Source organism: Gymnogyps californianus, chromosome 14 (genome assembly GCF_018139145.2).
Source record: "Gymnogyps californianus isolate 813 chromosome 14, ASM1813914v2, whole genome shotgun sequence".
Taxonomy (NCBI): Eukaryota; Metazoa; Chordata; class Aves; order Accipitriformes; family Cathartidae; genus Gymnogyps; species Gymnogyps californianus.
This window is the reverse complement of record NC_059484.1, coordinates 16,096,501-16,113,534: the sequence shown is the minus strand read 5'-3', so window position 1 is coordinate 16,113,534 and position 17,034 is coordinate 16,096,501. Positions and strand designations below refer to the sequence as shown.

The window sequence follows — 17,034 nt, the reverse complement described above, 5'->3', positions numbered from 1 at the left end:
TCTTGATTACACTAAACTGCTAAAACCACCTGGGGAACCCAACATGTCATGTAATCTAAAGAAAGGGATAGTTATGTATTGTTATCTTTTCTAACTGTGTTCGTTTTCTTAGTGTATAACACACCTGAAAGCAATAGCTCCAAAGAAGCAGTAACTACCATGGAAGTTTCAACATTTTACTTTAGGAAAATCTGGGAATCTGATGAAGCTGAAAATGCACATTAGTCATTTTATAAAGTTTGGCTTGCCACCATTTAAGAAAATATAGGTATCAAAAACAGACAAATACATTGCTAACCATCTGTTACATTTTCTTTTAAAAAATTAGCACCAATTTAAGCATCTGAATTCATAGAAAAGCTAGTGACACACTTGGTTTTTCAAAAAAGTTTTTCCCCATTAGAAGACAATACAACAGCATATGCTCACGGGTATTAAATTAGCTTTGTTATCAGTAACAAATAGGACTACTGTTTCAGGTAGTGAACATAAAATGTTGTTCTTACCCAATTACTTTCTCCTCTGCTTTTGTTACCCTAAGAAACTACGTAGGGCTGAACTACAGACCCAGCCTGGGAAACAAATACACATGTACTTGCTTAAGCACACCCTAGAAAGTATCAGGGTTTCGGACTAGTATTTTAGAGCAGGGACAGTGTCTTCCTGTGGTATTCATAGAGCATCTATTGCAGGGGAGTCCCAATAAGATGTTCTGGCCTTACCACAGCATATACAACTACCTTATGATGCGTAGCCAAAAGTTAATAAAAAGTTTTTTGTTTCAGAAAAAGAATCCTAGTGCTCATAGCTAGCTGACCTTGCTATAGGAACAAACATTGGTGTATCTTTGTTGTATCTTTACATAATAGATGGCTAGGTAGTCACTTTGCTATTCAAGTCACCCTACAGGCATTTGAGTACAAGATGTTTCTCAAATGATCTCTTACTATGTGTTAAATTTCAGCCCATAAAAAAAATTTCTAATTTAAAAATCTCTGAAAACAGGTTTATATTTAAAGGAACATGCTGATCAAATCTATCAGAATAGTAAACATTGCAACCAAAATTTAAACACATTAAACATTTTTCATGTCATTCCTTTTTACACCATATACTGGTTGTATTTAGAAGAATCCTAAAGTGCTTCAAACCCAGCAATTAATAAAGTTGATTTCTTTTGTGCAAAACTGCAAGCACCTTTTCAAAAAATAAGCAGCAGCATCAAGGAATAAAAACTTAAATAGTTAAATGTATTTTCTCTATTTTGTTTTGAATTCTTAGACCAAAATAATTTGCCATATTTTCAATAACAAATTGCAGAAGAGTGCATTTTATTAGTTTAATTTTATACTGGACTTGTTATACATATACTGTTTGAAATAGCGGACCCAGGTAAATTTATATCCACAAAGCAACACTGTGGGATTGAAATCCAACAACTAAAATTTTAGCTACAAAAATAGTCATTTTATAGAACACAAACAGAAACGATGGTTATCTCTCCGCTTTCCTCCAACACTAACATGAGAAAAGATGGTTCACTTAAAAACATTAGTTTAGCTCCAGACATTTTTAGCATGCAGAGCGGGCAAAAAATAAAACTGATTCGATAAGTTGTGTAATAAGCTTTTAGAACATCACTATCACTCATGTAATAGACAATCTAAAATATATGTAAAATAATGAGCCAGAATACACTTTTTCTGTCATATTTCAACATGTTAAAAAAAATAATCAAAGACACTCTGGAAAAGCAAAGAAATCACTAGATTCATCTATAGGAACTCAAGTCCAAATTCTGCATCTGGGTGCAGGTGTCCCTGGATCAAAACCAGTTTTGAGCAGGAATTACACAACACACATCCCAGGAAAGAATTTGGTTCCCAGTATATGGTATCACTAAGTTTAGCATCAAGCCCTGATAGAATCCATATGACATATGTAGAATATACAGACAAAGGCTGTTCAGCATTTACCCCCCACCACGCTTAAAGTACTTCCATTTCAAGTGTCACAATTCAAATGAAACACTCCACACAAACTGTATTGCTGCAAGACTGAACCCGTACTCCAAAACGGCATTATGTTCAGTAAAGATTTGTCTGCACTTTAACATCTGAACTTCCAGCGCACACCAAACTAGAGGACTGCACTTCTGCCAAAAGAAGAATCACCCGCTCAGTTCTTGGAGACTCGCTGTGTAAGCTGTATTTTGAATGTCTAAATCCTACTTCATTCATAAAATTATAATTTTAAGCCAAATACAATCAGATCTAAAAAGGAAACCAATTTAGCATTTAAGGTCCTTCCTTTAGGGAAAAAAAAATTAAACATATGGAATCACTTTTTTAAATTAATTTTGAATAAACACATATGCTCTGTTAGGACTTCAAAAAAGACAAAGAAAACCTCAAGAGCCCTCTGGTTCCTAACAGTTTTTGAAACTTACCAACCAACTAGTTAATTTCTAGTTAAGGTTGAGTTTATTTTTCATTATTTTGACACGGAAATGCAAACCCTTACCGGAAACATTACAAAACTTCAAAGGCTGTTTGCAAACACTAGTTTCCAGTCATTAGACTAGTTTATTTTGTATGATCCATGCAGACAAAGCCTTAATTTTGACATTCATTTCTCATCTTTTTCAATAAAAAACTAACTTGTCATATCACAGTATTTCCTCAAAGCACACTTACAGGCTGCTTATCCAGATTTCAAAACACCAAGCTTCTCTAAGGGTTTTTTTTTTTTTTGAGGAAAAATTATATCAGCACAGATGAAATTAACTGTTTAAAACATACTCCATTTCTGCAATGCCATTCAGCTACTCAGTGTTCATACATTTAACATAATGTTTCTGGTAAATAATCTGATTAATAGCCATAGATCCCTCTTTTTTTCAGGTGAGCAGTTAAGATTACAGATTGTATCTATGTTGACCACCACTTATTTTTAGTCATATTTCATAAATTGTTTATGTATACTGTAGTAGTGTTAACACTATACAAAGTCTCTCAAAGAAAAGTAACACTCGTTTACAAAACTGAGCAGGTTTCTTAATATATATGTGTATACACACACTCACATATTCTTAATCTTTAAATACATATAAATATTTATAAAAGCCAAAGTGCAAAAAAATGGTCAATTGCATCACTTTACATACATGATTTTAGTATTAGGAATAAAAGTGATTATATTGCACACCAAACTCTCTAAACTTTTAAACCCGTCAAGTTACATGTGCATTTTGTTTTCCATCAACGATGAGGTTCTCACGGCATTGACAACCATGTCACAAACGTGGCACTGAACTTAACCTGCAGTCAGGAATACAACTATATGTATATAATCTGCATGCAGTGCATTTATAGTCTATATGTGCACACTGAAATAGCATGGGAACTTTGGCATGCGTCTATTCTGCATGCGTTTTTCTGAATATAATCTGTATATGTGCCTTCTTGAGATCGATGTTCATTCAGGTTATTAGCGATTTGGTTTTGAATTATACTGGAATCAAAATCCACAATATTCACAGACACTTCACGCATGCTCCAAAGGCAGCAACATTTCCGTAAAATTTTGAAGCTTCAGTGTATGCCATAGCAAGACAACATTAAAAAAATAAGGTATGAAACAGCTTTTCCTACAACAAGATTTACAAATAAACGCAGTTAATCTCAGGGGGTTTTTTTGTTCCAAGAGTACATATTCAAGCGAACAGTATGTACTAGGAGAAGGTCAGATACCAGTTCAAATCATGGAGATAGGGCAGTTGTGTTAAATATTAAAAGACAATTTGAATCACAGAATAATTTAGGTTGGAAGAGACCTGGAGGTCAGATGGTCCAACCCCCTGTTGTTATGAGCAGCCCAGGTCCAATAGGAAAAATTCAACTCTGCAAATATCCAAAACACATGAAAAAAAAAAAATCTTCGTTGTGTTAAGTCTTCTAAAGCAGTAACTGTTAAAATGAACAGAGCACAGTGCAACTTCAGTTGAAAAGGATACAAATCTTGAAAAATTAAATCCAGTAGACTACTTCCATAGTGAATCACTAATGTTCCTTCTGAATAGGTGTCTTCAGTAATTTTAACTTACACAAATAACAAGGATTAAAAAATGCAAAAGAACAGCAACCTGTACTGTTCTGCTATACGGTAGATAGGCATTTTTAAATGTTTTTTTCCAGTGACAAAAATGCACTAAAAATATTTCACATATACCGTCAGTATCCAAAAGATAAACTAAGGTATCCATAGATTTAAAACCAAACAACAAGAAAAAACGCAAGCCCCAATACCCTGCAATTCAATTAAACAGAACTTTAAAAATCCAAGATTCCAGATGACAATTCTGAAGTTAACATCATATTAAGTACTTTGTTAATTTTTTTAATTTTTTTTAACCTTCTGGGACAGCAAAACCTTAATATCTTTGCTACGGCAAATTAAGCTATTAAAAAGAGGTACAATTTTAATATAAAAGCAATGTTTGCATAAAGAGAAATTACTGCTTTTCAAATCATAAGGTCGAAACAATGGACAATTTTCTTTTACAAGAGAAATATGTCAGTAATGCAGTGGCTGGCTGGGCCAGTATATTTTATAAGTTCTATTTATATATTCAAGTCAGTATCTGGATCAACGGCTAAATATAGTGCCTTTAAGAAAGTGGTGTTTTACCTCATCTTGTACATCTATTACTCTTATAGTTATATAGTTTAATCTCACACACATGCACACACAAGATCCTTTAGCAAAATTTCACACCTGTGCACTCCAAAGTGAACGTGCACAAATTCACAAGTGTGTAGTATAAAGCAATTTAAGCCCTACTCTACTGCAAACGCATTTTCTAATTCAACATACTGTGCAATGTGACAGGAAATGTTTGTATTATCTGATTCTGAAAACTGTATTGATAAGCCTGTATTGAAACAGCAAATAATCTCCTCCTCTTCTCTGACACTGTATTTAGAAAATATGTATTAAATATGTTTTCCTCCCCCAGTACAAATAGAGAGGTTTTCCTAAGGTGGGAAAAGAGCGAAGCTCTGTTAACTAAATACTTAATTTACAAGTGACTCAGAACTACTGTATTTTTATTTCTTTAATTACTCGCTAGATAGAATGGACCCATTAAAAAACTGGAAAACATTTATGCAGCTCTTTTTGAGGCTGCAAGTCTCTCCAATTCATCTGTCCTTTTATCAGAGTTTGCAGTGAATGAAGAGCATCACAGATATAATTTCCTCTTCTGTTTTTGTTAAAGGACCAGTATCACAAGCTAGAAAATACAGAACATTTTAGCACTCTCTCCTCTTCTAAACAGGCACTGCTTCACAGATAAGTCACTCATCCTTCCTTAAGATTTAATTAAGCCACTGTATCTTCCATCCATGTTTAAAAAACTGAAAAAGTTAGAGACACATACTCATGGGTGAAATACAAAGTAATGGCTATATTCTTTAAACTTCACGTTTCTCTCTTCTACAAGAAGATACAGAATTGTTGGAAAGGGAAGAAAGAAAGGGCTCAATAAAAAAAAAGTGCTATGTGGAAGAATAACTGCCCTTTAAACATAGTACTGAGAGCGTTCAATGTGTGAGTTCACACTTACATACAACACTCCAGTCGTTAAATAAAGCAAACTGCCACAGTCACACATTAAAACAAACTTCATAGAGACTATACATTCAAAAAACCTACTAATGAGCAATACTGTACTAAAATGTAAACAACCATTGTGTCACAGAAGCCTGCCAGTTGGGACTGAAGATTCATGAGCCCACTTAAGAGGAGTTATTGGCTAAAAGTCTATTATAACTGCTCACCTGAAATAGGCTGAAACAAAGAAAAGCCTATAATAGTGTCTAAATTTAAATTTTTTTGTTCTTTAGACATTGATTTGCTTTCATTCTACAACATTAAGCAGGCAATTTCATAACAACTGAGTAAAAAAAACAGGCATTACTTTAGCAGAACATGCAGAACATGGAGTTTTTCTACTTGGTTCCATTAACTTACAAGCAATTCAGGCCCAATGGAAGCAAGAGCTCTTTTCCAAAGTCAAGTCTGCAATCCTGGCTGATCATCGACATCCTTCAAGGGGTCCTGTCAAGGCATCGAGGCTGCTGTCTGTATCTGAGGCCAATGTTTGCTCTGTTGACATGGATGAAATGTCATTGATAGATGATGACTGGGAAGGACTGGTGTTGCTATTCACTGCTGCATCTGTGCTAAGTAAACCAAACATAATAAAATCTGAGGCAAGACAATATTGCAGGTACAAATAACCACACTTCTAGGCTCTGAGCATCACTTTCCCCACAGAAATCCTTAGAAAATAAAGAAATTAATAAACAGTAGACAAGCAAGCACTAAGTTCCCTAGCACTCAAAACCTGAGGTGAACATTAAGAGAAAAGATTTTTATTTTTCTCCCTCTCTGGGGGGACGGGGGGAAGCAATGTATAATGTGAATAGTGACCTGAGTATCAAGAAATCTAACAGATATAGTTAATAAAAGACAGTACAATATTCCAATTACTGAACCGAGAGAATAGCAGCAAACATCAAGGATTCAATCATGGGCATAAATACTTTGCACTATTAACTATTTTAAAGGAGCCCTAACAATGTTTAACCCTGCATGAAAGGGACTCATTCATGCAGAGCCACAGAATAAGCATTCAGCATAAAAGATATCTATGCAGCAGGTGATGTAACATGGTATCGATTATTTCATGTGATGACTGAGCCCTTTGGGGAGAAGGCAGCTCAGGGTGTTGGACACACAAGACTTCTTAAGTTTTCCTACAACTTACTTCATAACAATGAAAAACTACTGCACACCGATCTCCAAAGGCAGATCAGAATCAAGAGTCTTGAACAACAAAAAAACTTTTCCCTACCTGGATTATTAAGCAGGATTTCTTCATTCACTAGTGCAACAGATCAGCACTATATATCATAGTTACAGGAGAACTAGTGAAACAATGACTAACCTGAGGGCTGATCTTTTACCACACCATTCTTGCTCCTTTCTTCCCAATCCATTACTTCTTTGTATATTAATTCTTACAAGAGAGGGAGGGAGGAATGAGAGGAGACACAGAAAAAACATTGTAAGATCACAGAGGATTTATATACAATTTATATATGTGTAAAGTTACAATGACATGGTTAAGGGTCAGTCTCGAAGTACAACAGTATAGGTATTTTTCTTCGTTTTCTTTTTTGTTTTTTAAAGGCCTACGGCAATGATGAGAGAATTCTACAGATTTTCTTTACGCATCACAGAAAGACACCAAGCATGTACCAAAATCAACATATTTTATAAACAGAATAGCTGTCCATTTAAAAATAACAGCCATCCCACCCCAAAACTTTATGTATACCTACGATGCACTAATATTAACTGTAAAAAAAAAAAAACCCAAAAAAAAAACCCACCAAAAAAACAGATTTGGATTTAAAAAAAAAAAAAAAACCCAAACATATGGATAACCCCCATGGAAATTTTACTTTGATAACAAAACCGTACACAGATGTCTTTACTCTTAAAGAACAATCTCCAAGGATACGTTGAGGAAAGTCTAGAAATTCTGAAGTAGGTTAAACAAGTAATTAAAATATTGCATGAAAGCCCTCATTTACTAATCAAGGACGATTTAGGGTACAGGCACCTGAACAACAACAACAGAAAAAAATTAGAGCTGTAACTTCAAAGGAGCTTCCATTATTCTGTTTGATATTTCTGTAGCATGGTTCACGCAAGATGGCTGACCTCGGCCCCTTCTAGAGCAAAAGGATTATTACTGCTGCAGAATATCAGGTACACTTTCAGTTAACTCACAGTAGCTTGTGTATGTACCCATAGTCTTAATGTAACTAAGAGTAACAATATTTAAATAGATTAAGACCTCTTTACTTCTGAGTAACAACATTTACAAATGGATTCAATTAGATTTAACGGATCCATTTTAATTTTCCACCTTGCATTAATCCAAAATAATCTGAAATGTACCTGTGCAGACATGCCCTAAAGAAAATATATATAAACCAGAATCAATACTTGAAATTTATAAAGCTATTTTACAAAAACAAGCGACTTCCAAAGTACTAAGCAAAGATGTCTATCACCCTTGGTTCTCTGATGGTAGATGTGTAAAATCTGAACTGCCTCACCATTTAATGTTTTTGACTAGAACTATAAGGTGTAATTGATTTCAGTACCACAATGCTGTTCATTCTTTTGTTTAAGTCAACAGTTTAACCTATTTGGTCAATAAATAAGCAGTGATGAGAGAAAAAAACCCACCAAAACACTTTTCTGCTATTTAAGACCTCTATAACAAATTAATTAGTAAATATTGTCAAGAGATATGGCTTAAATAATGCACACTGAGAAGAGTCACATGTTTCTCTTTCAGAGAATTTTCTATCAAGAAAAAAACCCATTGAGATTACAAACAACAAAAAAATACTCAGGAAAAAAATGAAAACTGCAGCATTTTGTTGAATAGACTTCAGAATGTTACATGTATGTATATGTACATATATGCATGTGTATATATATTCACTCCAAATAGAACATTTTTCCATTACTGATTTCTTTTCATATTGCCACAAGCAGTACTGCGTAATTGGAATAGTGGGTTCCAGTCAGTGACACAATCCAGCACACAGGTACTGCGAGCCACACGTTAATAATACATGTTATTACAATAAGTGTCATTTGTCACGCTCACTTTTTACCTTTCCATTCTTCAATTGCATGTTCTCTTTCTTCCAATTGTGCATCATAGATTTGAGGTGGGGGCTACAAAGAAAAGAAAGCCTATAGTGTATCTACCATATTAGGTTAACACAACTAATAACTAAAAAACCTAAAAATGACAACTTTTTTAGCATTTTATCTTCATCTTCGCCAGTCTATTCCCTATACCTCAAAGATCCATTCATTTTACAAGTCTAGAATTTGCTTTTAAGTTGTGCCTCCCACTGAAAGGCTGTTTAAAAGCATCAACTAAAATTAAACTCATTATAAGGCTTTATGGGGCCTTAGAGAAAGTCCCCTTTTCAAGAAGCCCTAGATTACAGAAAGAGTTGCTTATGTGGTGGTAAAGGGAACTATCAACAACCACTTTCAAAATTGTATCAACTCCACTCCAGCAGCTGTTCTTCAGGTGATTCTGCCCCTAATGTTGATCTGAAGGCTTTACATGTGACTTTTGCTAGCCAAGAATGAGTTCAAAGCATGCTCTTGAGTAAAACTAAAGGTATTCTTTAAAGTTATTAAACTGATATCTTAAAATTTATTTTAAATGCAAACTTACAGCTTCTGCTTCAGCTGGATCATACCAGACAGTAATATAAGGATGACGTAAGGCTTCATCTACAGAAATTCTCTTGTCTGGATCTACTACAAGCATTTTTGATAATAAATCTCTAGCTTGGCTGGCTAGAAAGTAAAAATGAAAAGAACATACATGTAAAAGAGCTGTAGAGTTTAAAGTCTGACACAGAAAATGAATACTGGGAACATACGACATACACTGTAACAGATTTCACTGTGAAAACAGGCCCACAAATCCAAGCTTTCACGTACAACTACATACTTTCTTTAAAAATTGGGTCACACCCCTTTAGTGTAAATGTTATTTTGCTGTTATCCAAAATAAACCCTGCAGCTGACACCAACCAACCTCAATTTTGAATAGTTCTGCTGTTACATGGGTCACAGTTTATTTGTCACTAACTACTGAACATAAAAACACATTAAACATTTTTAATAAGCTTTTAAAAATACATCTTGGTACAGTAATGATCTAATTCCTGTAATATCAAATTAGTTTTTCTTTTAAAGGTGTTGCGGCACAATGACTGGCTACCCATTGTTGCAGTGGCACTTCGCTGACATTTCATTTTTGTCTGAATGATCATTGTAATAAAATAGGCTATAACAAGTTATTTTATGTAAAAAAAATTATTTGACCATCTAGAGAATCTAATAAGGTGAGTTTTTTAATTTTATCAGTAATTATCTAAAGTCAAAGTATAGCCAAAATGAATTATATGCACACATCAACTAGAAAAAGAGAATTACAAATAACCTCCATAACAAGTATTACTTTCAGAGAACATTTAAGTGACAGACATTATTCAATGGATTAGAATTAAGAGAATTAAACAGAAAACTGGGGACAGGGAAATAGTTCTGTATTTAATGACTACTACTAAGATTTCAGGACGTCATAAATGAAAGAAACAGAAGGTATGTGCTTCTAATGTTGACACCTATTGCAATAAACATTTTATATTAGTTTTTTTTTAATTAACTGTATTGCAGACATTTTAAATTAACATCTTTCAAAAAAACAGGAAAAAACTCGCCTTACTTTTTAACTTGTCACGATCAGATTCTGATGGAAATATCCAGTCTGGGAAGAGCTCTTCAAATTTAATACCGGGATATTTTGGCCTGTTTTCTACGTAATTCCTCACTGTAGGCTGTAGTTTCTTCATGAAGTCTGCTGATGGTGTTCCTAATTGTTCAATAACTTTATTCCATTGATCAATATCTGCACCATATCTTTAGGAAAATCAGCTGAAGAATTTGAAGTCTGCACTATACAAAAATATCACTTACAGAAGTGAAAAGTTAATGAAAACTTGAACAAAGGACACAAATATGAACTTCATTCTAGCATCAACAGTATTCTGAGCTGCCATGCAAAAAGCTAGATTGACATAAAAATAAGATTCAGATTTTGTAATCTTAAGGACAGGCTAGAAGTGCTGCACAATGCATTATGCTTAAGTATCTTTTGCTAATTATTATCTATTGGCTAGTATTGAAAGCAATACTTTTTCATGGTCCAAAAGAAGCTTTATTTGGCAATTATATTAGCAAAATAACTATAAGGACAGAAAAGAAAGGCTGCTGTTGAATCTTCTGAAGTGCAAAATAATACCATCAACACTGAAGTTTCTTGAAGGTAGGGAAGAATACATGAAAAAAACTAAAGCACAAATACATCCCATTCAAAGTAAGGAATTTTGTGCCTGTCTCCTAAGGAAATTAGGCTTTGGGTTGTAGGGGTTTGGGGTGGGGGGGGAGGTTGTGTTGGTTCAATGGTTGGGGGTTTTTTTGTTGTTGTTTGTTGTTTTGGGCTGGGTTTTGTTGTTTGGTGGGGTTTTTTTAATTTTCAACTTCAGAAAAGGTTCAAAGGAGTTCTGAACAGTGAATCCAGATTCCTGTAGGTTTTTAGCAGGTTTTTTTGTTTAAGTGTATCAACTGTGGTAATACTCAAAGACTACTCTGTTCTTAAATTCAGAATTTAAACATTTAATAGGAATTGCATTTACAAGCCACAAGTTGAAATTGTGCCCCATGTTTCTTCTGGACTGTCCCTTCTCCCTCTTTCAAGTGAAGGCATTTCCCCCAGACATGGTGACACTTGTTATAGAGATGCCAGAGTCTGCTCTGAACGAGCCTAGTTGGGATAACAAAGCTCATTTATCACACTAAGACGACACTGCATTACTATTTCTGATATTTAAAAGTTTACTCAGATTTACACTTTACAGTTTTTCCTGATAAAAAGAATGTGCAATACCAGCAGAGTCTAACCATCGACCTTGCAAACATTCATAGCTAAATTCATAATCTAGCACTTCAACCTATCCATTCTCATAGACAGATTTCGTAACAAAACAACAAATTTGCTGCACTTTGAATTAAGATGTATTTAAAAAACACTGAGGTGCTTTTATTTCAGTTAGTGTGCCAAGAATACAACTAGAAATATATGTATAGTCACTGTTTCATGCTAAGACTTTAGATTTCTGATACAAAGATTGAAAATTATATTTGCTTATTGAATACATTCCAATGGTAAAACTATATTAAAATCAAAATTAAGAAGTCAATATTGTTAACTCTCATGCTAAAACAAAGCACATACAAAGAAAATTTTAACATACATCAGGAAATTTTGTTCCTAGCTTGAAAACTGATTTCTGTGAGATCTCCACCACTCTAGATTCAAGAAGATGCTTTTTCTTTGAGTAACAGCAGTCTGGTTAGTCAGCTAATCAAATCAGAGTCCAGTCTATTGTGGTCTGAGAGCACTGGGGGGAGGGCAGAAAACCTTAATGATCTATCCCACTTTAGTAATAAAAAAAGGAAAAAAAAAGTCTCAGTTAGATTGCTTCAAAGTGCTTTACAGATACTGAAAATTGAAGAAAAAAAAAAAGAATTTCCCAATATAGGGTTGGACTTGAAATAAGCTAAGCCTCTTATCAGAAACCCAAATGGGAGAAAACCTGGATTTCAAATGTAAAGCACACAGAGCATGCTATGTGAATAGCCTTGCAACCTGCAGACGAAACTACCTTTCCTGTTCTAGTGACCTCAGAGTCAAAAGTAAGCAGAAGTTTAGCCCATGCCAAGTATATCTGCCTACTTTTTGGAACTCTAGAAGAAGAGAAGTTGAAAATGGAGTCCTTATTACAATCACAATAAAGCATGATTTTTCCCAAGAAAGCATGATTACCCCCTCGTGCTTTTTGCATCAGTCAGGCAATTAGTTTCCTTCACCACCTGGGCAGAAAGAGCATTAAAAACACTCTGGTGCTCCTAGGCTTTCCATTATTTCATCTTAGGTATCTACGTTGCCTAGTTTCTCTACATTTCTCATTTCCAGTGCAACAGCAACTGCCAGTAACTCAGGCCTCCATAGCACCAGTCAGGAGCAGGTTCAGTGCATCCATCGCCCTGGCAACGTGGAGCGTTTCATTCCACCCAGAGCACTGCTGCAAGTATCCCAGCAATCCCAGTCGACCATATGGGAAAATACAAACTATTGAGTCTAAGAGTAGGTTTTCCTGAAGATAGTCAAGGGCACATCATTAGGCAACATGCTGAACTTGGTTCCCTGCTCTAAATCCCTAAATACGATGACATTTTAAAATTTAAGTTAAAAAACAAACAAAAAACCCCAAACACAACCAAAAAAAGGAAAGCTTCATGGCCACGCACACCAGCATCGCCCATAAACCACCCTGTCAAGACAATCCTGCAGCTGAAGGTAAAAGCAAGTGACAATCTGACTGAAGCAGTTATCACTCAGGAAAAGTTTCAACAACACAAACAGTTACCAGTATTTCACATTAAAGAGACCTGAAAGTCTTACAAGTAGTAAAAAACCCTGTAAGCACATCTATGCACTTCGGTAAGATACATGGGGAGGAGACTCCTTGAAACATAGACTGGTGGAGCTTCAGCGACCTCCAGAGAACCACAAATGATAACTTGCATATTCAACAAGTATGGACAAAATTTCCTTCATTTATTCATGAATAAATCAAAATAGCCCATGCTAACATGCAGGTGAAAGACACATAACATACATGAAGAATTGTGTTAGGTTGGTCTGAAGGCTTCAAAAGGTAAAACAATAAGTATAGAAAGGAAGAAAGGTGGAAAACAAAAAGACTTGTTTAACAATCCATCATCTGTACTACTAAATAATGCATGATCGACTGCTGAAGATTAGTGTCATGAAATTTAGCATTAAAATTGAAAGTCCTCCTCTATAAGATACATAGGTATCTGTGAACATGTACTTGATATTTTTAGTGGTGGACTCAACTTTTCCTTGCTGATGAGCAAAAATATTATACTTTCTTCAAAATCTTGGACCACAAGTAGCTATAGCTTCTTATGATCTACAGCCATAATTGGCAATTGTGGTTTAATTACATCATCTGGATTCTATTTATTTACTGATCAATTTTGAATGTCTCATCCTACAACACTACTACTTTGTAAGATTATTTATAAAGGATGAAATTGGGTTTCCTCCAATTTTTATAATTGGAACTTGATAATGAATCAAATGTTTTAAATTTTGTTTCTAGGGAAATATTTTGAAATACATCAAAATCTTCAAAGAATATTTACTTTATTAAATGATCACTTCTGTTCACTTAATACAGTGTAAAGACTTGTTTGTGATCCAGTGACATATTACTGACACTTCCAATCTCTAAGGCATGAAAACATATAGCTGAGGTTTTTGGTTTTAATACGGTAAAATTTCCTACAATTACTACCATACAAGAAAGTAGAATTTTACGAAGACAAATCTGGGTCAAAAATATTGGAGGGAGAAATGGAGGAATAACAATCTTATAGAAAAAGTAAGCTCAAAATAAAATTTTCATAGAATGAAACAAACTCCAAAAAGAAAAAGTTTTTCTTTTTATATCAAATAATAGTAATAAAAAAAAGATTTCTCATGCAGTGTGCTTGCAATTAGGACACTGTTGCCCAGCAAGTGCTAATAAGCAAGAAAAAAGTCTGACTGAAACTCAAGAAATTGTACAATAAAAAAAGTCTACTGTTCAAACAAATAGTAAGCAAAATCCATGCATAGTAAAAAGTAACTTTGTAGGCTTTTGCTTATAATACTTATCTACAAAGAACAAGAGTAAGAAAATATACTTACTGCTATTTATTTTTTAAACCTAACAGTATCCTTTTTTAAGCTGCAAAAGCTGAAGCTCTTAATATAAATTCTATGGATTCAACCAGTACAAATTACATTAAATATAGTCTACTAAGAAAATAAAATGGAAAGCTCAACAATTTGGTTAATGACACTAATTTCAAATAGTACAGTACGTCTATTAAAGCATATTATTGAAAAGATTGTTTATGCTTTTATACTTAGAGATCAAAATAATTGTGTTTCTGTTGGAAGTGGAATGGGATTCAAGGATGACTAGGGAAGGATACGATCAGTGCCTTGGAATATCACACAACCTTTCACCAATTCTCCCATGATGCACCCAACTGACCAGATATCAACTGAAAGTAAAAATGAAATGATCAAATTATGAAGTATCATGAACAAAAGTGAGGAAAAACAAACAAAACCATCTAGCATCTACAATAAAACACAACAATGTGGAAAACCAAACTGCTAACATGAATTTTCAATCATATCAACACCGACTGTTGCTAAATTTTGTTATTAGCATTTTGTAAAATATAATCAGCGTTTACATTTCTGAAACAACCGTGAAGAAGGATACAATCTCTTCCTGGGAACAGGACTTTATGGAGGACCATTTCTGCCATAATGCACCCAACAGACCAGATATCCACTATCATATGTTAGGTGCAACAAGGACAAAAGATTAAAGAGGTTTTTTTAAATACCACAATTATTTGTAAGCTCACACTGTATTCCTACAGTCCTGCAGATAATTTATTTTTTGTCCCATCCAGAACAGCCTCTAAAGTTCTGATCCACATCAGAACTTGCTGTACGACAAGCTGCCTTGCACATTAATGAAAGGTTTTTTTCATTATCAGTGGCCCAGCAAGGTCCTGCGAGTCCCTTGTTTTACACAGCCAAAGTTACATGTATACAAAAAGCATGGTATCCCCAAGCCCCTGTGATAAAGCAAAAAGATGTACTAGCATAGAAGTCCAGAGGAGGCAGTGTATTACTCCACAGCTAGTAAAACTCAGCAGGTAAAACCCCCAATAATGCAAGTCAAGGACAATTTCCTTGCCAGCAATTTTGTTGGCTGAACATTCAATATCTTATAGTGCGTTGTTTTTAATAATATAACACCCAGCCTCTTTGAGTGCCATGCAGATTTAAGAGAGTATAAGGCATGGTTTATAATAGGGATCTGAAACAGATTTTAATAATCAGAGATGTAAAAGGGGACAGACTGTTGAAAGAAGATGCTTCAGAATAAAATCATATTGATAAAAGGATTTTTTTTAATATCATCCAGCATAAGTGTCTCAACAGTTTTTTGTAGAATAAAAAAATGGCAACAAGACAACAGGACAACACATGAAAAGATATAACAATAGCAGGGGAGGGGGAGCAGTATATGTTAAACGGATATAGGCATACAAAGCAGAAAACTATTATATTCTCCAAAATTACTACAGTGTAATTTTTGTTATTCCCAACACCATGATTAACACACTTTAACAACAGACATGGCAGGGGGAAACCAGCCCTCCCTCCCCCTTTTAAAGCTGTTATGTTCCGAGACAGATACGCTTTAGACAAAAGATTTAAAGCGTTACTCCAGCAACTTACCATTCTCTTTATATCCCATTCCAAGGATAACCTCTGGTGCTCTGTAATACCGTGTTACTACATATGGAGTCATCATAAAGTTAGTACATGCTGTTCTTGCCAGTCCAAAATCAAGGATTTTGAGCGTACAATCTGATTTTACTACTATGTTGCTGGGTTTCAAATCCTAACAAGAAATTACTTCAGTTAAGGAAGGATCAACATACAGAATAATACACACACCCCCCTCCACAGTCAATATATGCCACCAGTTCACTTCATTAACAACTGTATATTCCTGCTCTGATGTATCTGCTTATTTATACACAGACTAGAGACAAGTTAAATGCCACACAGCTAAATACTCAAAAAATTCAGGGAAAACCAGAATCAAAGCTGTCTGCAGAGTCTTATTTTACCCATTTGTGCACTGACCGTATAGTCAATTACATAACGGTCTGTATATATGCACAACGTGTACATCTATGTGCTTCCTTCAACACATTAAGTGGACCTATTTTGGGTATGAATAGTTGCATGGTAAAGGAGACTGTGTTCCAAACACTGTCATTATTAGGGCACAGATCATAGACAACATCATGAATTAGTAAAGTATCTGTAGGAAAAGGAGTATCCCAACACACAAAGCATGAATAAGTGTATTTGTTAATGACAGATAAGCCATCTGCGTTATAGTGATCAGCAAATGTCACAGAATTAGGATGTAGTGAAAACAGTTACCCAATGAGTGAGGGGAAAAATAAAATACTTTAGGAGATATGCCTCATGGGAACAGCCATTATTGCACCCAAAGGAATACACAGTTAGGGAAAACTAGAATAATTGGGTTTTATTCACAAAGTATCAGATGTAGCCAAATTACAGATATACAAGTACATTTAATTCTG

At 34.6% G+C, this 17,034-nt stretch overlaps 1 protein-coding gene across 3 annotated transcripts in view; it reads right to left on the bottom strand.

Moving 5' to 3' along the window:
- Window positions 1-1,288: 1,288 nt before the first annotated feature.
- MAPK9 (mitogen-activated protein kinase 9) overlaps window positions 1,289-17,034 on the bottom strand; it is a 29,491-nt gene continuing 13,745 nt past the window's right edge. The window contains exons 6-12 of one of the 3 annotated variants that reach the window (XM_050905639.1): window positions 16,148-16,313; window positions 14,815-14,886; window positions 10,409-10,591; window positions 9,347-9,471; window positions 8,766-8,829; window positions 7,009-7,084; window positions 1,289-6,245 (exon numbers count right to left, since the gene is read on the bottom strand). In XM_050905639.1, the coding sequence (XP_050761596.1) occupies window positions 6,098-6,245; window positions 7,009-7,084; window positions 8,766-8,829; window positions 9,347-9,471; window positions 10,409-10,591; window positions 14,815-14,886; window positions 16,148-16,313 (834 nt within the window). In that variant the 3' untranslated portion in view covers window positions 1,289-6,097. The remainder of the gene's footprint in view (window positions 6,246-7,008; window positions 7,085-8,765; window positions 8,830-9,346; window positions 9,472-10,408; window positions 10,592-14,814; window positions 14,887-16,147; window positions 16,314-17,034) is intronic. The other 2 variants (XM_050905637.1, XM_050905640.1) reach the window with 2 other exon arrangements.